At 35.6% G+C, this 18,569-nt stretch overlaps 1 protein-coding gene across 1 annotated transcript in view; it reads left to right on the forward strand.

Moving 5' to 3' along the window:
• Window positions 1-18,569, forward strand: part of SHPRH (SNF2 histone linker PHD RING helicase, E3 ubiquitin protein ligase) — a 45,088-nt gene that overhangs the window by 17,383 nt on the left and 9,136 nt on the right. The window contains exons 12-22 of the mRNA XM_010282457.1: window positions 1,056-1,144; window positions 2,903-2,995; window positions 4,392-4,499; window positions 5,517-5,659; window positions 9,004-9,177; window positions 9,505-9,567; window positions 10,729-10,954; window positions 13,146-13,289; window positions 14,584-14,685; window positions 15,552-15,623; window positions 17,452-17,640. Of these exons, the coding sequence (XP_010280759.1) occupies window positions 1,056-1,144; window positions 2,903-2,995; window positions 4,392-4,499; window positions 5,517-5,659; window positions 9,004-9,177; window positions 9,505-9,567; window positions 10,729-10,954; window positions 13,146-13,289; window positions 14,584-14,685; window positions 15,552-15,623; window positions 17,452-17,640 (1,403 nt within the window). The remainder of the gene's footprint in view (window positions 1-1,055; window positions 1,145-2,902; window positions 2,996-4,391; window positions 4,500-5,516; window positions 5,660-9,003; window positions 9,178-9,504; window positions 9,568-10,728; window positions 10,955-13,145; window positions 13,290-14,583; window positions 14,686-15,551; window positions 15,624-17,451; window positions 17,641-18,569) is intronic.

The following is an 18,569-nucleotide window of genomic DNA, read 5'->3' on the forward strand; positions in this document are numbered from 1 at the left end:
GCTTGTTACTGCTGTCTATATAAAGCTGTGATTGTACCACACAAAGGTAAACAAAAGTTAAAAAAAAAAAAAAAATTACCATAGACACCTAGTGAATTGGAGAAATTGCTGTCACAGCTAAGCCAAGTAAAAGTTCCAGGCAGGTCAAGAAAAATTCAAAGGAGGCCTGACAAGCCTCAAGCTTGAGGCCTTGCAAATTCAGCTCATAGCTTTTGTCCTGCTATAGTAATGGCAATAGTATATTTCAGGATTACACCCTTGCAACTGGCAACTGTTTTGATGTAAGAAGCAACAAATCTTGTTGAAATGGTTTTTATACTTCCGGATAGGTAGGAAGATGATTTTTGTTTTTCCCTGTTATCTGTCTTTGTACATTTCATGTCCCTGTACTCCTCCATGTTTTAAGAGTCTTCTAAGACTATTACTGGCTAAATAAATTTCTGTCAGTTGACAAAAGAAGATAAAAATTGATTTTTTTGCTGCTTTTCCATATGCAACTTCAATTTTGTATTTCTTTTTTAATTTGTATGATCTAATTTCTGAAATGTGATTGTGATGTTAGCAGCTTACATCAGTAGTTATGCTCCCTGCATGTATTTAATCATTTCTGCATTTCTGAAGTATGATGCAACTTTCATTGTTTTCACTGGAAGAGTGAATAATGTGTTTGCAGTGAGAATTTAGTAATGCATCACTGCAGTGAGTTGTAGATGATAGTTTTTAGTGCAACATGTGAGACTTTTTGGACTTATGCAACTGTGAATACGTATTTTAAGATCAAGAGGTCTATTGATCTTGCAGTCACAGAAGATATTTAATTTGGAAACTGCTTTAGTCTTTGTAAAATAGAATACTCCGTCTTTTACCAGTTGGGTTTTTATGGGAGCGGGAAGGGAATGAATAGGGAAGATTTGCTTGAAGACAAGTAAATACTACACAGCCTCTCTGAAAATATCTTAGTATGTTACAAATAATGGCCAGCCATGGCAGTTTGTATATTTAAAAACCAACACAATATATGTATGTGTATGTTTTTGTTACTCTCTTTAATTCAGGAGAATATGCATCAGCTGCAGAGCTGTACAGAGAAGTGTTACGATCATCTGAAGAGCACAAAGAAAAGCTCAAAACAGATTCCTTGCAAGTGAGTGAGCATTCAAATGTAAAGAGACATAGTTAAGAACTGGAAAACTTTAGATTGAATTTAACAGGTCAGTCTTTTTTTCCTCCCAGTGGTGTGCTGAATGACTCTTTCAGCTTGCTGTCGTTATAAACTTTATATAGGAATCTATATAAGGTCCAGTGACCTTCAAATTTCCTTTTTCTTTAAAAGTTACTGTATTTCTAGAAACTTTTGCTTGTGAATCTTCATGATACCCCAGAAGCAGTGCATGATCTCCACCTGCTGTTCTGTAATAAACTTAACACGCTGAATTCCTAGACATGTATGTGACTGACTGCTCACATTAATGGTACTGTATTACACAGTGTGAATACAAGATGCTGGGTTTACACTGAGAATAATAATAATGTGCCAAATGATAGAGAATAAGAAAATTGTTGCACTGCAGAAGATATTCCCTGAAGAGGCATCAAAATGTGAAAATGAATCAAAGTGAATTTTCTTTTCAGGAAATATATGGATACATTTTAAATACTGTGCTAAAAATATTAATATATGTTCCTTTATAAAAAAGCAGTGGTTCTGTAAGTAACATCTTTATATTTCTTCAAGAAAAATCAGTTCTAAGTTAACCAAAAGTCTCTTAAGCATAACAAGATATTTAAAATGTTAATGATGGATGGATAAGTGATCAGTTGCCTATGTCTTTATTTTGCTTGCTTCATAAGTAAGTTAGTCTTTGATTAGCTTACATGCGGGCATCTGATGGCTCTGTTTAGCTTCTTTGATCCTTCCTTCTCCTTTGTGACTTCCCAGAGGCATTTTTCACTTCACGTAGCCATATCAGCATAAACTTGTGAACCTACTCATAAAAAGATTGTTAATGAAGCTATTTTACTAGATTATACAGTCCAATAAAGCTTTTTTTCCTCAAAATGTACGCTGCCTTTGTGTAATAAAACTCAACTTCTGTTGAGTGCCTCCTAGTCGTAGCTCTTTAAGATAATGGCAAACAACTGCTGGCCAGTGCTTTTTGGTGGCTGAGATGGTAATAGGGCAAAGGTGAAGTGAATCCAGGAGGTGAGAAGGGCACAAGTTCGTAATAGTGGAGGTTATTAGTGTGAGTTTGTGGGAGATACGTAGGCAGCATAATACTAGGGGTCTGGTTTGGGATATGGAGGGTGAGCGTGGGGAAGAGGAATAGAGTTGCCTTATATTAACAAATAAGTTTATTTTCCCTAAAAATAAACAAAAAGTCATGCTTTTATTAAGTCATCTTTTATTTCAGGACAGTGAAAAGTACAAAAAAATTATTGAAGCTCTTGAGAGCTAGTTTTTTTCCGTATACTTTATTTTGCTTTAGATAGGCTAAATGAATTGTCTCCTTATAACATTCTGAAAGATATTTACAAAAGAATGTGCTCTGAGAGAAATAACTTGTTTTCCTTAATAGTCAAAAGCTGTTTTAATTAAGGGGTGAGTATGGGACAGGATATGATGACTTGGTATCAGACTTGCCTGCTAATACACTTTTGAGGTATTGAAGAAGGTACCTTTGAAGGTCTTTTTAATGTTTCCTTTCCTACCTCAGTAAAATGAGAAAAAGAATGTTTATTTTCTTCATAAGATGCTTCCAGATTAACAGAGAAAAAAACCCCAACTAATTTTAAATTAATACTAATTTCTTGCTGTAAGCTGTAACTGCTGTTTAAGGTTTTCCTGTCACAGATGTTGCAGTGTATTTTTTTCATGATTGCTGTTGACTTTGTGTATATTTAGAGACTTCATTCTACACACAATTTGATGGAATTGTTGTTGGCAAAGCACCCAGGAATTCCCCCAACTTTGCGTGATAGCCGACTTGCTGAAGAGGTAAACATCGTTCATTTTTACATAGATACATTTTGAAGAGCACCTTTTTACTTTTTTATCCTTCAGTATTTTCTCTAATTAAAGAAATAACGTTAAATAGCTTTCAAGTTAACTACGCACACTTCCTTTCAGGTTAGTAAAATCAAGAGTTTTTTAGTGTGAGAGGTGAGAGCAAAAATGTCCAGTAAAATGCTGTTGTTCTGAATGCTTGGTGATCTTAATTGTCTGTTTTATGGAAGTTTTAATAATTTTAATCTCTAAAACGTGATTTCCCCACCTCCACAAAGTTCTCATGGAAATAACTTACCTAGATGTTACTGATTAAAGAATGCATCATCCTGAATTCTTTTGAGTCCTTTTGTTTACTCACATTTTCTTTAGCTTTCTCATTTTAACTTCAGAGAGTCGGAGTCTTCTCTAGGTGAAGTTTATGTTTTCCTACATAGGTGCCCGCTATTCCAAAATGCTTCCCTGTCTCCTCGTAAATATAAGCTATTTTTTCCTGGTTTAGTGAGTCTTGTTCTCTTAAATATTTAAAGAAATTTCTACCAGCCTTTATAGAAATACTGGCAGTTCTTCTAATTGACCTGTAACTAGCGATTTTTTTATATCGCCTCTCCTGACATTATTGTAAAGAGGACTGAAAAATCTGTATTTTGCTTATAAATGTGGAGCAGAGATAGCTATGAAAAAACAATCTTCTGCCAGGTATTCCAAATACCTGCTAGTCCTGTCCACTTCTGGTAAACTGAGCTCCATCTGTAACAATGATATATTCACCTTGATAGTAGCAAACAAAAAGAAGAAAGACTTAAACACACCCTAAAATGCTCAAAATAAAGGTATCTAGTGAAATCAGAATGTAATGGTGAAAGATACATGTGTGTACATGTTACTTGTAAGCAATACAAGTCATTTGTTCATCAGTTTTAAAAAAAAAAAATCTGGTGCATCTAGGAATAATGAAATTCAAACCTTTTTGTTACTTTATGAATAAGTTTTAGATGTAGGTAAGTTTAATTGTTCTGTTTTCAGATTGTTCTAGGATCTTTTTATTGTTTACTTATTCAACACTATATTTTAATGTACAGAGAAGTAAGAGTTATCAGTTAAGTTCCAGTTCCTTGTTGTAATACTGTGTATTCCTGTTGTGTTGTTTGGGCTTGTCCAAAAGCAAAATTGCTTAGTTAGCATCTTTTGTAGTCATTTGTCTCCTCAAATATTTTTTGGGGCTAGATTCTAGAGGAAAAAACTAATGCTAAATATTGCTTAGGAATGAAAGTGGTTAGCACATAGCTAACCATTTTAAAACATTACAGTAGTTGGGGATTTTTTACATTTTCAATTATTCCTCATTAATGAGTTGTGCATAATTTAATCTCCTATTGCCATACAGGCAGAACAACTTCGACAGCATTATATGAGTAAATCCAATGCAGAAGTTGCAGAAGCCCATCAGGCCTTGCAGCCAGTTCTTCAGACCATTCGGGAGCTCCAGAGAAAGGCAGGTACCTCTTAAGTATTTAGTCTCTGAATTTTGAGATCTGTTAATATTATTTTTATCTGTTTATCCAGAACTCCAGCTGTTTGTTATCTCTAACAGTTCTCTGAAGGCCTATTTGGAATGGGACTCGGGCAGCGTGCACGCACGCATACACATGCACACACAGAGCCCCAAAACACATTCTGTGTTCCCCGCATAAAGAGGCACACAGTACTTGATGAACAGATAACTAAAACCAGAAGTACATGGTGGAATGATTCTAGTGAAGTTTAAGACCATGCTTGATTATTATGTTAACTGTGCTTCATCTGTAATTTAGGTAAATAAGTTATAGGTTTTGGCCTTAAAACATTTCTGTGGTGTATCAGATGGTATTTCGGTTACGTTCAAAGGAACTGTTCTTTGACATGCTTTTAGTCATTGTGCTTAAGGCTTAATTGTGTTTAGTCAATATGACAATTCAGGTTTCATGGGAAGGTACAAACCCTTAATGAATTGATGAATACCTGAGTTAAAATCTGCTTGTTACTTGCATAATAGTAAAGAAATAATAAAGAAGTGGGGGCAAATGGCACATGAAGAAGTGAACTTCTGCATCTTCTTTTACCTTTTAAAATTAATAAGGTCACTTCAGTGTTGCTCTAGTAATTTCACAGAGAGCTTCCTTTCTCTGATTAAATGATCTTTTCATCTCTCTTTGGGAGAAAGAAAGAGGAAGCTTTGAGATTACAGTATCTTCTATGTGGCTATTCTGTGTAGATGGCCTTGGTGCATCTAACTCTACTGAAGCAATTTGAAAGTGTGGAAGTAGATGGGAATGTGGAAAAATTCTTAATCATGTATTCACTTAAACAGGAAAGGGGATATTTTTAATGCATACTCTCTTCTTCCACTTTCCATAGAATTTACCGGTCTGTGTTTACGTGTGGCCTAAAGAGCAGTATAAGCCTCTACTGCAATGAATAAATTGGTTGTTTGTTTGAATGTTCATTGATAAATCTGTTCTTTTGCATACAGATACATTTAGGTTCTCCTTGGTGGTTGGATGTCATCCAGACAGCAATACAGTATGCCATCGATGAGGAGCTTGTTCAACGTGTGCAAAACGAAGTAACATGCAACTACAAACAGCAGACTAATAAACTCTCCATGGCAGAGAAGTAAGAGAATAGCTAAAATAGGCTCATGTATACAGTTAAGTCTGCTCAAGTCCTTTTATCAGTTCGTGTTAACAGTTGCAATTAAATAGCAGGCATTTTTGCGTCAGAGCATCTGGGCTGCAATTGAAGTTCATAAAAACAGTCCTGCAAAAAGCATAACTAGATAGAAGATATGGAAAGAAGAGCAGGAGAATTTAGTTTTTTCCTAGACGAGCATTCTTTTAAATGTTCCTTGGTATTATCTACTGTGGTTTTACAGTCTTCTGCACTCATGCAACTGCTGAGCAAGAAAGATTCAGAGTTTATTGCATTAAAATTGAATAACCTCTAAAAGAAACTGACTTGCTTAAATGGAAAGTATACAGACAATATCAGAAAATCTTTGTGTAACAGCATAAGACAGCATCACTTTTTTTCTGAACAAAGAATTTTGGTTTGGTCTCATGTTACCATTGCTGTGTACAATTACACAATAATGGATTGGAAGGGACATCTGGAGGTCACCTAGATCAACCCCCAGCTTACAGATCCAGGCCCATGCTCATAGATTCAGCCTTATCGAGTTGCACAGGGATTTGTCCTGTTGAGTTTAGGGTATCTCCAAGACGAGAGGTTTCATAGCCTCTATGTGAAGTTTGTTCCAGTATTTGACCCACTTCGGCGGGGAACAAACAAATTTTCTTCTGTCTAGTTAGTATTTCCTGTGTTGCATCTTGTGTCCATGATCTCTTGTCCTTTCACCATACACCTTTGAGAAAAGTTTGGCTCAGTCTTCTCAGTACCTTCCAATTAGATAGATGTAGAAAGCTGTAAGGTGTCTCCTGAGCGGTCTCATTTTTAGGCTGAATAAGCCCTTTTCTCCCAGCCTCCTCTTGTATGTTCTGTACTCCAGCTTTGTAAATCCATCACAGAAAGGGGAAACACAGGAAGGAGAGTGGTTTCACAGTTTAACTTCAGGCAGTTTTCTCAATACATGAACAATCCTTATGCTCTTAAATACAGTCTTTTCTGAATCATCTTTGGGTTAAATACATATTTTTTATTTTATATATATATAAAATATATAAAATATTGAATGTGTATGTGTGTAAATTTAAATGCTTAAAATATGCACAGATTTTAATTAAATATGTAAAGGCATATTCTCCAGTATGACTACTCTGTTATCACGGTCCCAAAAGGTGGCAATTCCTTGCCCTTGCTGGAAGTGAGCATATCTTTTACTTTTCAGCACTTAACATAATCCTGTTGAATAAGCTAGATAAATGTATAAAACTTCCTCTTCTTCAAAATTCAGAATTATGCTGAGAAGAAAGAAGGAAATGCTGTCTGTTCAAAATGGATATTGGGGCCACCCAGCTGGACAGTAGCACTGCAGAAAAGGAGCTTGGGGGTTCTGATGGACACCAAGTTGACCATGAGCCATCTATGTACCCTTGCAGCAAAGAAGACTAATGGTATCCTGGATGGCATTAAACAAAATATTGCCAGCAGGCTGAGGCAGGTGATCCTTTCCGTCTACTCAGTGCTCATGAGGCCACACCTGGAGTACTCTGTGTCCAGTTATGGGCTCCCCAGTACAAGAGAGATGGACATACTGAAGAGAGTCCGACAAAGGGTCAAGAAGATGATGAAAGGACTGTGGCATCTCACATATAAGGAGAGACTGAGAGAGCTGGGACTGCTAGCGATTTGGGGGGCAGTTCTCGATGTATATAAATACCTAAAGGAAGGGTGCAAAAGAGATGTAGCCAGGCTCTTCTTAGCAGTGCTCAGTGACAGCACAAGAGGCACTGGGCACAAACTGAAATGCAGGAGGTTCCTTCTGAACATCAACATTTTTTACTGTGAGGGTGGCTGAGCACTGGCACAGATTGCCCAGAAAATTTGTAGAGTCTCCATCCTTGGAGATACTCAAAAGCCACTTGGGCATCGTCCTGAGAGCATCCTTAGAGCAGCCAGCTCTAAGTGACCCTGCTTCAGTAGAGGGATTGGACAAGACAACCTCCAGAAGTCCCTTCCAACCTCAACCAATCTTTGAGTCTGTGATATTAACATTTCATGGATAAGTGTTACTTGAGAATGATGGCATCTCATTCTGGTCAAAATAAATTTGAGGAAAGAATTGTTTTCATGTTCACGCTGAGCTCATATGCCTATGCATCTATCTATATACTTGCCTGTGTCATACTGGTGAAAAATTCGGGGGTTTTCCTTACTTGAAATGAGCTATTTAGGAAGTATCTTTTTAAATTGTTGCTGCTTATGGGTTGTATAACTTTGGAAAACCTATCTGCGACTCAACTCTCGCTGTTATAGAATAGGGATAAAACTTACTTCCTTTGTAATTTATTTTGGCATATGTAATAAAAACAAACTGTGTCTTATGAGGCGTTACTGGTCAGTGGTGGAAGCAACAAGTGTTTATTTCTAGTCGAGTATTAGAGATGGTTAATCCAGGGTATAGTGTGGGAGACTTCTATAAATCTGAAATATTTTACAACTGATAGTATTAACAGCAGACTTGTTACTGCAATTTATATGTATTTTCAGGCTACCTGGCTAGGCAGACTTGTCTATTTTATATTAAAATGCATATTGCTTAAGTAGGTAATTTTAAATTCCAGACTTTAGTAGTGTTAAATCTGTGCTTTTCCCTCCACGCTTTACAAAAGGGATCTTTTGGATCAAACCTTCCATATGAGATAGAACCACAGTCTTTAGTACACTGTCTTGTATTCAAATGCCAGACCTTGTATGAATGGTGCACTCAGCAAAAGACCTCTGCTCAGAGGAAAAACACAATATAGAACGTGCTTAACTGGTATTTATGTTCCCACTCCAATCAAGAAAGACAGCTAAGTTTTAGGAAAATAGTTCCCTGTCATGTCTGTTTAACAATTTTAACTTTGCAAGCGGCAGTATATTTTTGTGATGGATGCATGTGTCTGCTGTGAGTTGCACAGGTGCATTGAAAATCAGTTTGTTGGCCAACAGATGCCAATAAGACTATAAGTATGTGCAGTTGTTTACCTTTAGTAGATTTGTGTTGTGCACCAGAATGTTGCAGGCTAGTGTTGACTACTGATACTCGGTTGCATCTCTCAAGTCTTGGAAAGAGTCTTTCTATTGTACAAATACCAGGCCACTGTCTCAGGGGATACAAGGGAATGATTTCTAACAGTTAGCATTACATGTAGTAGTAATAAGCATTTGCTTATGATATGAGCTTCATATGTTACTCTATGTTGCTATTTTGCTATTTCTCTTCTACTTCAAAATACTGAGTTAAGTTTGGATTCGGTGACTCAGTGTGCAATTAATTCCGTTTTTCTTTAAATCAGATTCCGTGACTGCAGAGGCCTTCAATACCTGCTCACAACCCAGCTGGATGAAGTGAAGAAATTCCAGAAGATTGTAAGAGAAGCAGTGAAAAACTTAGAAGGCCCTCCGTCAAAGCAGGTTATTGAGGCTGCCACTATCTGCCATTTGCGACCTGTTAGACTCCCACTCAACAAGTATGTCTTGAAAACAGAAAATATACTTTAGAGGTGTATTATTAAGTTTTCTTTTGTTTACAATAAGAGATTAAAGTCTTTATTCTGTACTCAGCGTTTGTATGCACACAGATATCACAGATCCATTTATTAGAATCCTAACCTTAATTTGATTTTATTCTTATAAAATCTTTTCCTGTCAGTTATTATATTGGGTGTACATAAAACTGTTAAATTGTGCTTATTGAAGGACTTCGTGTGGGTGTTTTATGTTGGAATAGGGAATTACAGGAAATACTTTGGTTTCTGATGACATTGAGCGCTTTTTTTCTATCTTCTGTATTGCAGCTGTGTCTTTTGTAAGGCCGATGAGTTGTTCACAGAATACGAGTCAAAGCTCTTTTCTCATACGTAAGTTCATAGCTTTATAAACTTCTCGCTATAAAAAAAAGTGAAATTGGATTGTCTTATATTTTCTACTTTAAGCTTTCTGAAATAACTTTATGAACAAATTGTATCAACTTCTTACTAGTGGCCTTCATAGTCATTTTATTAGTCAGGTTTAATTTTCTATGTAAATTTCATTTGAAAAAGTTGTGTACAAGGAATGTATGCCACTTCTATTGAGCTGCTATAATATGACCACGCATTTGAAATGAAGTGTTGAAGTGTTCAGAAAATGTGCGTATAAATAAAAGTATGTTAATTAAACACATATTCCTATTTGTGCAAATATTTGCTGTCTGGTTGCAAATGGTATAATACTATACTCATTCATAGATTTTCTTTTTTTTTTTTTTTTTTTTTTTTTTTTTTTTTTTAGTTCTGTATAATTCGTAAAGTAACAAAACTTGACTAAAGCCACAATGAGAGAGGAGATTTCAGACATGAATGCAGCTCTGAGCTGAAAGAAGGGTTGTACCAGCACATGATACGAGACGTATCTGTAGTGGACAGTACTGGGAGGCATAGACTACAGCCCTCTGCACACTTTGTCTTTGACTTATATCTCCCATATCACAATGTCAAAATTGGAGTCAAAAATCTTGAGGTCAAAGAGGAGACATTTTGAAAAGTCTTTACCGGTGGGAGCTCTGTTACCTAATGATTGCTGGAATTGTTAGTGTGTCTCTGAATTAGCATAGCTTGTCAAGGAGGGAACTGGGAAGCTGTAGTGTTCTTAAATAGCTCAATACACAGGAAATTTTGCATGCGCGTTTAACTGCAAGTCTTGCTGATTTAAGAAGCCAGAATTGCAAATTTGTAAATCAATGTGACATTAATAATGGTTAACTACTGAAAGATAATTAAGATGCGTAAGCCTTTACAAAAGCTGTTGATGATTTTGAGCTGACAAAGTGGCCTGTACAGTGATTTCATTGCTGGTACTGAGGTTACTGTGTTCAAAGCAAGCTTTTGGGATATACAGTAATAAACAGTTGTTTGGGGTTTTTTTTGGTTTGCTTTATCCTTTAATCAAATATTAGAAGGCTGAAATATATGGTGAATAAGTAGAAATGGATGTGGAAGTACAAAATCAGTGATAAGTGTCATGTTGGGTTTGTTTTTAAGTGTTAAAGGCCAAATGGCAATATTTGAGGAGATGATAGAAGATGAAGAAGGTCTTGTTGATGACCGTTTGCCCACCACAAGTAGAGGACTGTGGGCAACCAGTGAAACTGAACGTGCCTTGAAAGCTATTCTCTCCTTTGCCAAAGCTCACCGAATGGATGTTAAGCTAACTGAAGAAGGCAGCATATTTCTGGAACTCTTTGAAGCATGGAAAAAGGAATATAAGGTACAGTAAATGAAATGGTGATGAAACAATTGTGTAGTCCATTTAATGTAATGTAAACAAATTTAAGCTGAATATGAACAAATCTAAGCTGTATTCCCGAAATTAGGGTTTGCCTACTTGGTTACTGATCACCTACTTACCTCAAATTGGTGGTGCTACTTAGGAGTAAGACTTAATCTGGAGCTGCCTTAAAAAAAAAAAAAAAAAAGGTTAGTGTAACACGGTGCAAAACCTTTTTAAACAAAATGGCATCTCAATCAGCATTTAGGTATCTCAAAGTTATTAAACACCTAATGAAGTTGTGCTACTCTCACAAAGTCAGGTCACTTGCTTAGGGTACCAAAGGGCTGACTGGAGAATAATGACCCTAGTTGTTCTCATGCATCATTATTTTGTCTTTGGCTTGTAGCAGTTCACAAAAGGAGAAGGCCATAAGGTAGCCAGTTACCAAAGCATTGCTATGTGTTGGGGATTTTCTGCTGCAAGAAGGGAACACAGTCTCTTCATGTCCTTTGAACTTTAGGAAGCAAAAGGTGGGACTGATATGCCAATGAGAATGAAAACAGTGCCGTTATGATTCCATCTGTTATGACTTGGAGATATTGATTCAATTGTCCATACTACTCTAATCTACATTCAGCTACAGGGATGATACTCTGTAAAAATAACCCTTAAATCTAAACCAAGCTTGTGTTCATGACCAGAAATTGGCCTTTTGCACCCCACCCCAAACTACCTAATTTATTAACGTAATAAAAAGAACAACAGACAATTTGTGGTTAAATTTAGTGAAATCATAAATGCTCTGAAAACAAAAGTGAGCCGATTTTTTTGCCACTGTTTCTTAGTCACAGAGACTTTTTTTAGTAGTGTTTTTTCAAATAAGGGAAGCTTTGTGCAGTTCAGACAAATGCTTAATATGCACAAACTCTGACTTAGAGGAGAAAGCAAAAGTAACAGCCAGGCTTTTCCATTAGTTAATACTAACTGAAGAACTTTTGTGCACATTTAGTGAAGAAATTGAATGAATACTTGAAGCTACTCCTGGTATTTCTGAGAAAGCATCAGGTGGCAGTAGAATTATTAATATCATGAAAAGGAAACTTCAGTTAACTGATATTACTTGAATTACGCTTTAGAGTGACAACCAAGAGCCTTTCTAGTTTGCTGTAGTCATGCTGTCTGGTTTTTGGTTTTGTTTTTGTTACTTTCTGGTTGGGTTTTGGTTTTTTTTTTTTTTTTAAAGAAAAATAACTTTAGCTTAGTTTCTCCCTAGTTTTAGCTTAGTTTAGTTAGTTTTGGGGGAGTAACCTGTCTTCAACTTACTCTCTGTCCTTACCCTGTATGCCAGGTTTAATACACAGTAATTTTACCTTGTAATCTAGGCATAGCTCAAAACAAATGCTTCAATAGTCTTTCTTGAGCTAAAAGAAAAACCCCAACCAACCTACCCCCCCAATAACTGGGTGTTTAGAAATATCTTTACAATTGAGAAATCAGAAATCGAGAGACAGTAATTTTTGACCTTTGCAAATGGTCTTAATTTCAGTAAGATCACTGAAATTTTTTATATAATATGTAAATAGTGGAAAGTTTGTGAAGAAGTATTTTACAGTATTATCAGTAATTTAAAAGTAATGTCAGTTTATATGTATAGCATACTTCCAGTTGTAGCCATTTCTTTTGTAGAAAGCCAGAATTTACTTTTTCTGGGGTAAATTGAATTTGATGTTATCTTCACGCTATGCTTGTCTGTGCTATTATCAAGACCGCTCAGACTGTTAACATTTCTTTAAAACATACTTCATCTTTGAGAAGCAGTCTTAATACTATGATAGCTTTCTGTTCAAAATCACTTAATCATTTTTTATTACTTTATTCAGCATTTGCTTCGTCTTGCAAGGCATTTTGTTTTAGTTTTATTAGTTATTTTAATAGTAATAGTTGTAGAAGAAATGAGACACAGCTATTTATAGTTGTTCATAAAGAGAGGCTGGAGAAGAAAGCAGGCAAGGTGATCTCTATACTGCTTCTTTTCCTTCACAATTTGTTATTGTTGTGGCTGAATTACTGTAAAGAAATATTATCCCTTACTCCAAAAAGATTTTCACATTATACATTGTATGGCAGAGTCATATAAAGGGAACTCAACTCAGTTCTGCTACTAATTTGTTGAGGCTTTTTCTTATAGTTGCTTCATGAATATTGGATGGTACTGAGGGATCATGTGTCTGCTATTGATGAACTGGCAATGGCTACAGAACGGCTGAGAGTGCGTCATCCTGATGAGCCAAAACCAAATCCACCAGTTCTCCACATCATAGAACCACATGAGGTGAAGTACTTGGCAGGGAAGAAATGTGGGTTTTTTTTCTGAAAGAACTGACCTCCTATAAAAATAAATCTGTATCCAGATCTGTGTATAAGGTCTGTGATACGCCTCTGTTTCCATTTCAGAAAGCCTTGTTGGAGTAAAGAGTACTTACCTATTTCTACATTCAGTGTATGGGCCTTTTTGAGCTTGTAACTCTTATTTTGAGATATTTTTATCAGCCTTCTGAGTGTAAGAGTGGTGTGTTTCCAAAAGACTGCTGTCCTTCCAGCAGCAGGTGAATGGTTCTGGGACCTTTCTCTACAATTGCCCGGTTTTCCAAGCTGGTGGAAAATCAAGGTGACCTGATTTCTTGTCCATATTGCCACTTTCCATAGGGACCTAAAAATCAATAGTGAAAACCTAAAAGACAAATCTTTTTTCAGTGTCTTCTGACATCTCAGCATTTCTGAGCTACCTCTGAGACACTCTCTGTTCGTGAACATAAAGAAAATGCTGTGTTGATTTAACGTCTTTTTTTCACCAATAGAAATATGTTTTCAATAAAAATATTTTGTGCTTTTTTTAGTGAGATTCAGTGTTAGGTAAAAGTATTTCTTTCTGTAGGGAAATATCTGTTTCATCTGTGTATTAAAGCTATTTTTAAAATGGAGCACTTTGCTTAATAAATGTTTAACAAAGTCTAAGATTTATGTATGTATTTGCAACAATAAAAGAAACACCCATTACTTTGGCCTTCATTCTTTGGGTCCTTGCCTCTTCTGCAGTATTAGTAACTACACCACTACCAACTGTAATTAATCTAAAAAGAAGTCATCGTGATGTTTCTATCTTTGGTTAAATGAAAAGTGAAAGCTTCTAAGAAGTATAAGGAAAGTAATTAATTGTTTCTTACACGTTGTTTTTGGAACCAGCAGTAAGGTCTAGGATCTATTGGACTGTAAGAAGATAGATGATAAATGGAATGAAGTTTGCAAGAAAGTTTTAAAAAAATATTTTTAAGTTGGTTTTGTCTCTGGAAAGAACCAATAATATGGATTAAAACAATAAAGAGGAAGTTTGTATGCCTCGTGGGTCTCAGTCCATTCACAGTACTGTGTTCATAACTGGGTACAGGAAAGGAATAGATAATCAAGTTTGCTTGGGGAGAAGCATATCTTAAATTTCCAGGATGAGCTGTTCTTCTGTCTGTCCCCAGTAAATAATTCAGTTGAATTTTGCAAAAAAATTCATTTCAGCCTTATTGTAGAACTTAACTACTTTTTTCTTTTTTGAATGTTTGATACTGTTTCCACAGGTAGAGCAAAATCGAGTGAAACTGTTGAATGACAAGGCAGTTGCCAAATCACAGCTTCAAAAGAAATTAGGACAACTTCTCTATCTCACTAATCTGGAGAAAGTAAGGTTTACAGTTCCTTGGTCTTTTACTAAGTGTTGTACTCTATTTACCTAGTGGAAGAAACCTACCATTATTTTTATTTAAAACTTATATTTTAAAGTAAATGCATTTTCTGTAATGATTCATTATGTGTTGAAATTCAGTGTGATGTTGTTTGTGTTACTGCATAGTCATAAGGTTATTTATTATATTTGTATTTTGGCTATTTGCTTAATTACGTGGCTATAAAACTATGAACTATTTTTAGATGGTTAAAACTTTCATTAAAACTAACTGAGCCATGTTTAGTAGAAGCCTTATAAAATTATGTACCTCTCCACATATACTTGCTATGAAGAGCTTACCTTTGAAAACAGAAGGACAAGCAGATCTGTAGGTTGAATAAGGGGGGGGGGGACACACACACAAAACAAACAAACAAAAACAAACAAAAAAACCCCAAAAGCCAGACAAACCCCATGTATGTTGCATTATTTTCATAATTGTTCAAGTACAATTATGCTTAAGTAAGCATAGTTAAGCATGACTAATTATAGTTAAGTGTTTTTACAAGAATGTAAAGCTGATAGAAAATATGAGGAGTTTCTTGTTGGAAGCTTGTATTTTACCAGGATTTTTCAAAGTTGTAGCAGAGATGCAGATGCTAGCTGAAGGACTGCAGTATGAATAATGCTCCTTTTACTTACCATAAACTACATTTTTTTTTTTAAACTCCTTTATGTAGACTTAATTATTTATGAATGATGTTTTTTAATTTGCTCACACTTTTTCTTAAGAACTTTTTTTTTTCCTAGAAGCTTGTTTTGAGTATAGAATAACTTTTTTTTGTTGAAACACGAAGTTTATTTCCTTTTTCTACTTTATAGTCTCAGGATAAAACTACTGGGGGAGTGAACCCAGAACCATGTCCAATATGTGCACGTCAACTGGGAAAACAGGTAAGATAGTTAGTCAGCAGGCTTTTGTTTTTAGAACGTCTTTACCTAGATCTAAATCAGTTATGTGTCAAATTTTCAACATGTGATTTGAAGTGAACGTCGTATTGAAACAGGGGAAATAAGCCCTTTCCTGTAAAGTACCAGCCAACCTCTCCCCTGAAATAACACCTTGCTCAGTTGCAAGCACCCCTACTGCCTTTAGCTGTTAACAGCAATGCTTAAGTGTTTTGACAGAAGTGTTCAAAAAATGTGCATGGCTGACTGTTTTACAACGCTCAAGTTTTGCTTTCATACTTTTGTCAGAAAAATTTCTTTGCCATTTGTAAGCTAACAGAATGAAGAAATAGATAAGCTTCTGCAGTATACACTTGTATTTTACTATAACTGCTCTTATTGGTAGGGGTTTTTTTTTCTTCTAGACTTTAGAGAAATGGATATTAACTATTTAAACAGTAGTAAAAAAAAAACAAAAAAAAACACACATAAAATAAAGACTGGCAATCTTTCTGGAAATCCAGAAATCTGGATTTCTGTCCCCACCACTCCTCTACTGCAGGAGTTGAAATTTAAGTAAGATTTAATCAAAACCGATCTATATCATAAAGTAAAAAGCCATAGTTTTTACTTTACTTACCATGCATTAGGTAAAAACATGAAAGGACTCCTGTACAATCAAACTAAATTTGCACTTTTGTTAGGGTAGCTATTTTAAGGTGGTTTAGTTTCTGTTGGCTTTATAGACGTGTAAGAATGAACCACTGTCCTGCTGTGTTTCCAAAACCCCTCTGTGCTCTTCTTCCTGGGGTAATAGAGGTTTTTACAGAGAACAGTTGTTTACTCCGTTGACTGCCATTATGCTGCATCTCTGAGCTGGAAGAGTTCACTAAAAGGAAAAATAGTCTTTTCTTTAACTTTGGCTGAGCCTGCCACTTGAGATGATAGTAGTCTCACGTTGCAAGGAATGTTTAAAATGCCTTGCATCCTGTTTCTGCATGATTGAAAGAACCTTACAAAGCCTAAAAGATCTTTTGTTTGATAATCAGTTGTTTAGTCAATTCCCTCTGCTACTTGGACCCATGAAAACGATTTTTTTTTCTCTTAAGAGTGGCCTATAAAACAGACTAGTACAGAGTAAGACACTATTTCTAGGTGCACAAACACTGGTTTAAAAGTTACTCCTCTATTAAGGTCGCAGCTGACACACAGATGTTCTAGGCTTGCAGAGGAAGGACAGCTTCTGCAATGCAATCTTTTGTTTCTAATGCATTCTGTAAAAAAAAAAAAATTAAGCCTCTCTGTTCAAAAATCTTCTTTTTTCTTAAATCCAAAAATGTTGTCTAGGACGTAACAATATGTAAAAATTAAAGCAGTTTCTTTAGGACTTTTTTAATAAAGACTGATCTAGTATGAATGTATAGATAAAGACTCTTACAGCAGGCAAATACAAACATTTGTGTAATGTTTTAAAAAAAATGTTGTAAATACTTAATCTGTATATTTAACCTATGCATTAAGAATCACTGTTCATAGAAATGAAAGACTGTAACATCTTTTCTCAAGCTTAGAACTGAGAAAATGCAAAAAGTGAACAATAAATGCGGAGAACTTATGCGGATCATGAATCTTTCTATGTTGGAAAACTTTGAAATCCAGGCTTTTTAGCTAGTAAAAAATCTAAAACTCTTCAGTTTTAATCTGATGAGTTTCATGATAATAAACTAATGTTTCTATGAAGGTGTAATTTATCATGTTTTAGTGCACTGTTTTTCTTCTGCATTAATCTAAAACTGATCCTGTGTTGTATTGTTTTTTTTAATTCCCTTCGTAGTGGGCAGTGCTGACGTGTGGACATTGTTTTTGTAATGAGTGTGTAGCTATCATTATAGAACAGTACAGCGTTGGCACCCGCCGGAGCTCAATTAAATGCGCCATTTGCAGGCAGACAACATCTCATAAAGAAATATCGTATGTCTTCACTGCAGAAACTGCAAATCAGGAGGATGATATTCCTGTAAAGGTATGTTGTTTATGTGAGCTTTGTGGTCCAAACTTTCAGCAGTGCCCATTGTGTTTTGTTGCATAGTGCATTTAGGCAGACAAATCTACCACATAGTTTTACAAGCAGGTTCACTTTTTAAAACAGGATACATTTTTAACACCTACTCTTTAAATGTGCCTGAGGAAAGGCCTTGTAGATGGATTAGAAAATTACACATCTGTTGAAGTAATGCTGTCTTGGGGTGCTGGGGTTTACCTTTTGCTGAGCTTTAGTTATGGGTTTTTTTGTTTAAGCTCTTGAGACTGAGTAGAAGTAAATGCTGTTTGTATGCAGGTGATTAATTTTTTTGGTTGTGTTGGTTTGGCTTAGCTTTTTGTAACTAAGGAGACATGAGGCTTTTTGGAGGTATAGTTTTTCTGTGCTTGCTTGACATTAGTAGTTTGAGAAAGCTACCTGTACAATAAGGCTGTTAGGATAATGTAAATATTTTAAATTGGTAAGTCATCATTGTTAGCCAGAGAATTAAGATTAGTCATTGGGAATGTTTCTCAAGCTAACTGAGCAGTAAAGTAATTGTTTTGCATTTTGCATATCTACGTAATAGTGTCTGCTATACAAACCATAATTAGGAGGGAAAAAATTACTACTTTAATAGGGTTGAGTGAACATTAAAAACCTGAAGGGAGATTATATCTATGCTTCCTCCATCTAACTTGTCCACTAATAAGTTAGTGGACAGCTTCTAATGAGTATATTCAGTAACTTGTCCCAAAGCTTATTCAGCAATAAGTCAAATCACAGTAGAGAAAATAAATAATATTTTACAGGATAAAAATTTTTCTATGAAAAGCAATGCTTTTCATTGGAACCTGTTGACCATGAATTTGTTCTTTGGAGAAAGGTTTCTCGGGTGTGATATTGGGGACATTCCCTCTTCTTTTCCCTAC

The sequence above is a fragment of the Phaethon lepturus genome, unplaced genomic scaffold, assembly GCF_000687285.1.
Source record: "Phaethon lepturus isolate BGI_N335 unplaced genomic scaffold, ASM68728v1 scaffold5270, whole genome shotgun sequence".
Taxonomy (NCBI): Eukaryota; Metazoa; Chordata; class Aves; order Phaethontiformes; family Phaethontidae; genus Phaethon; species Phaethon lepturus.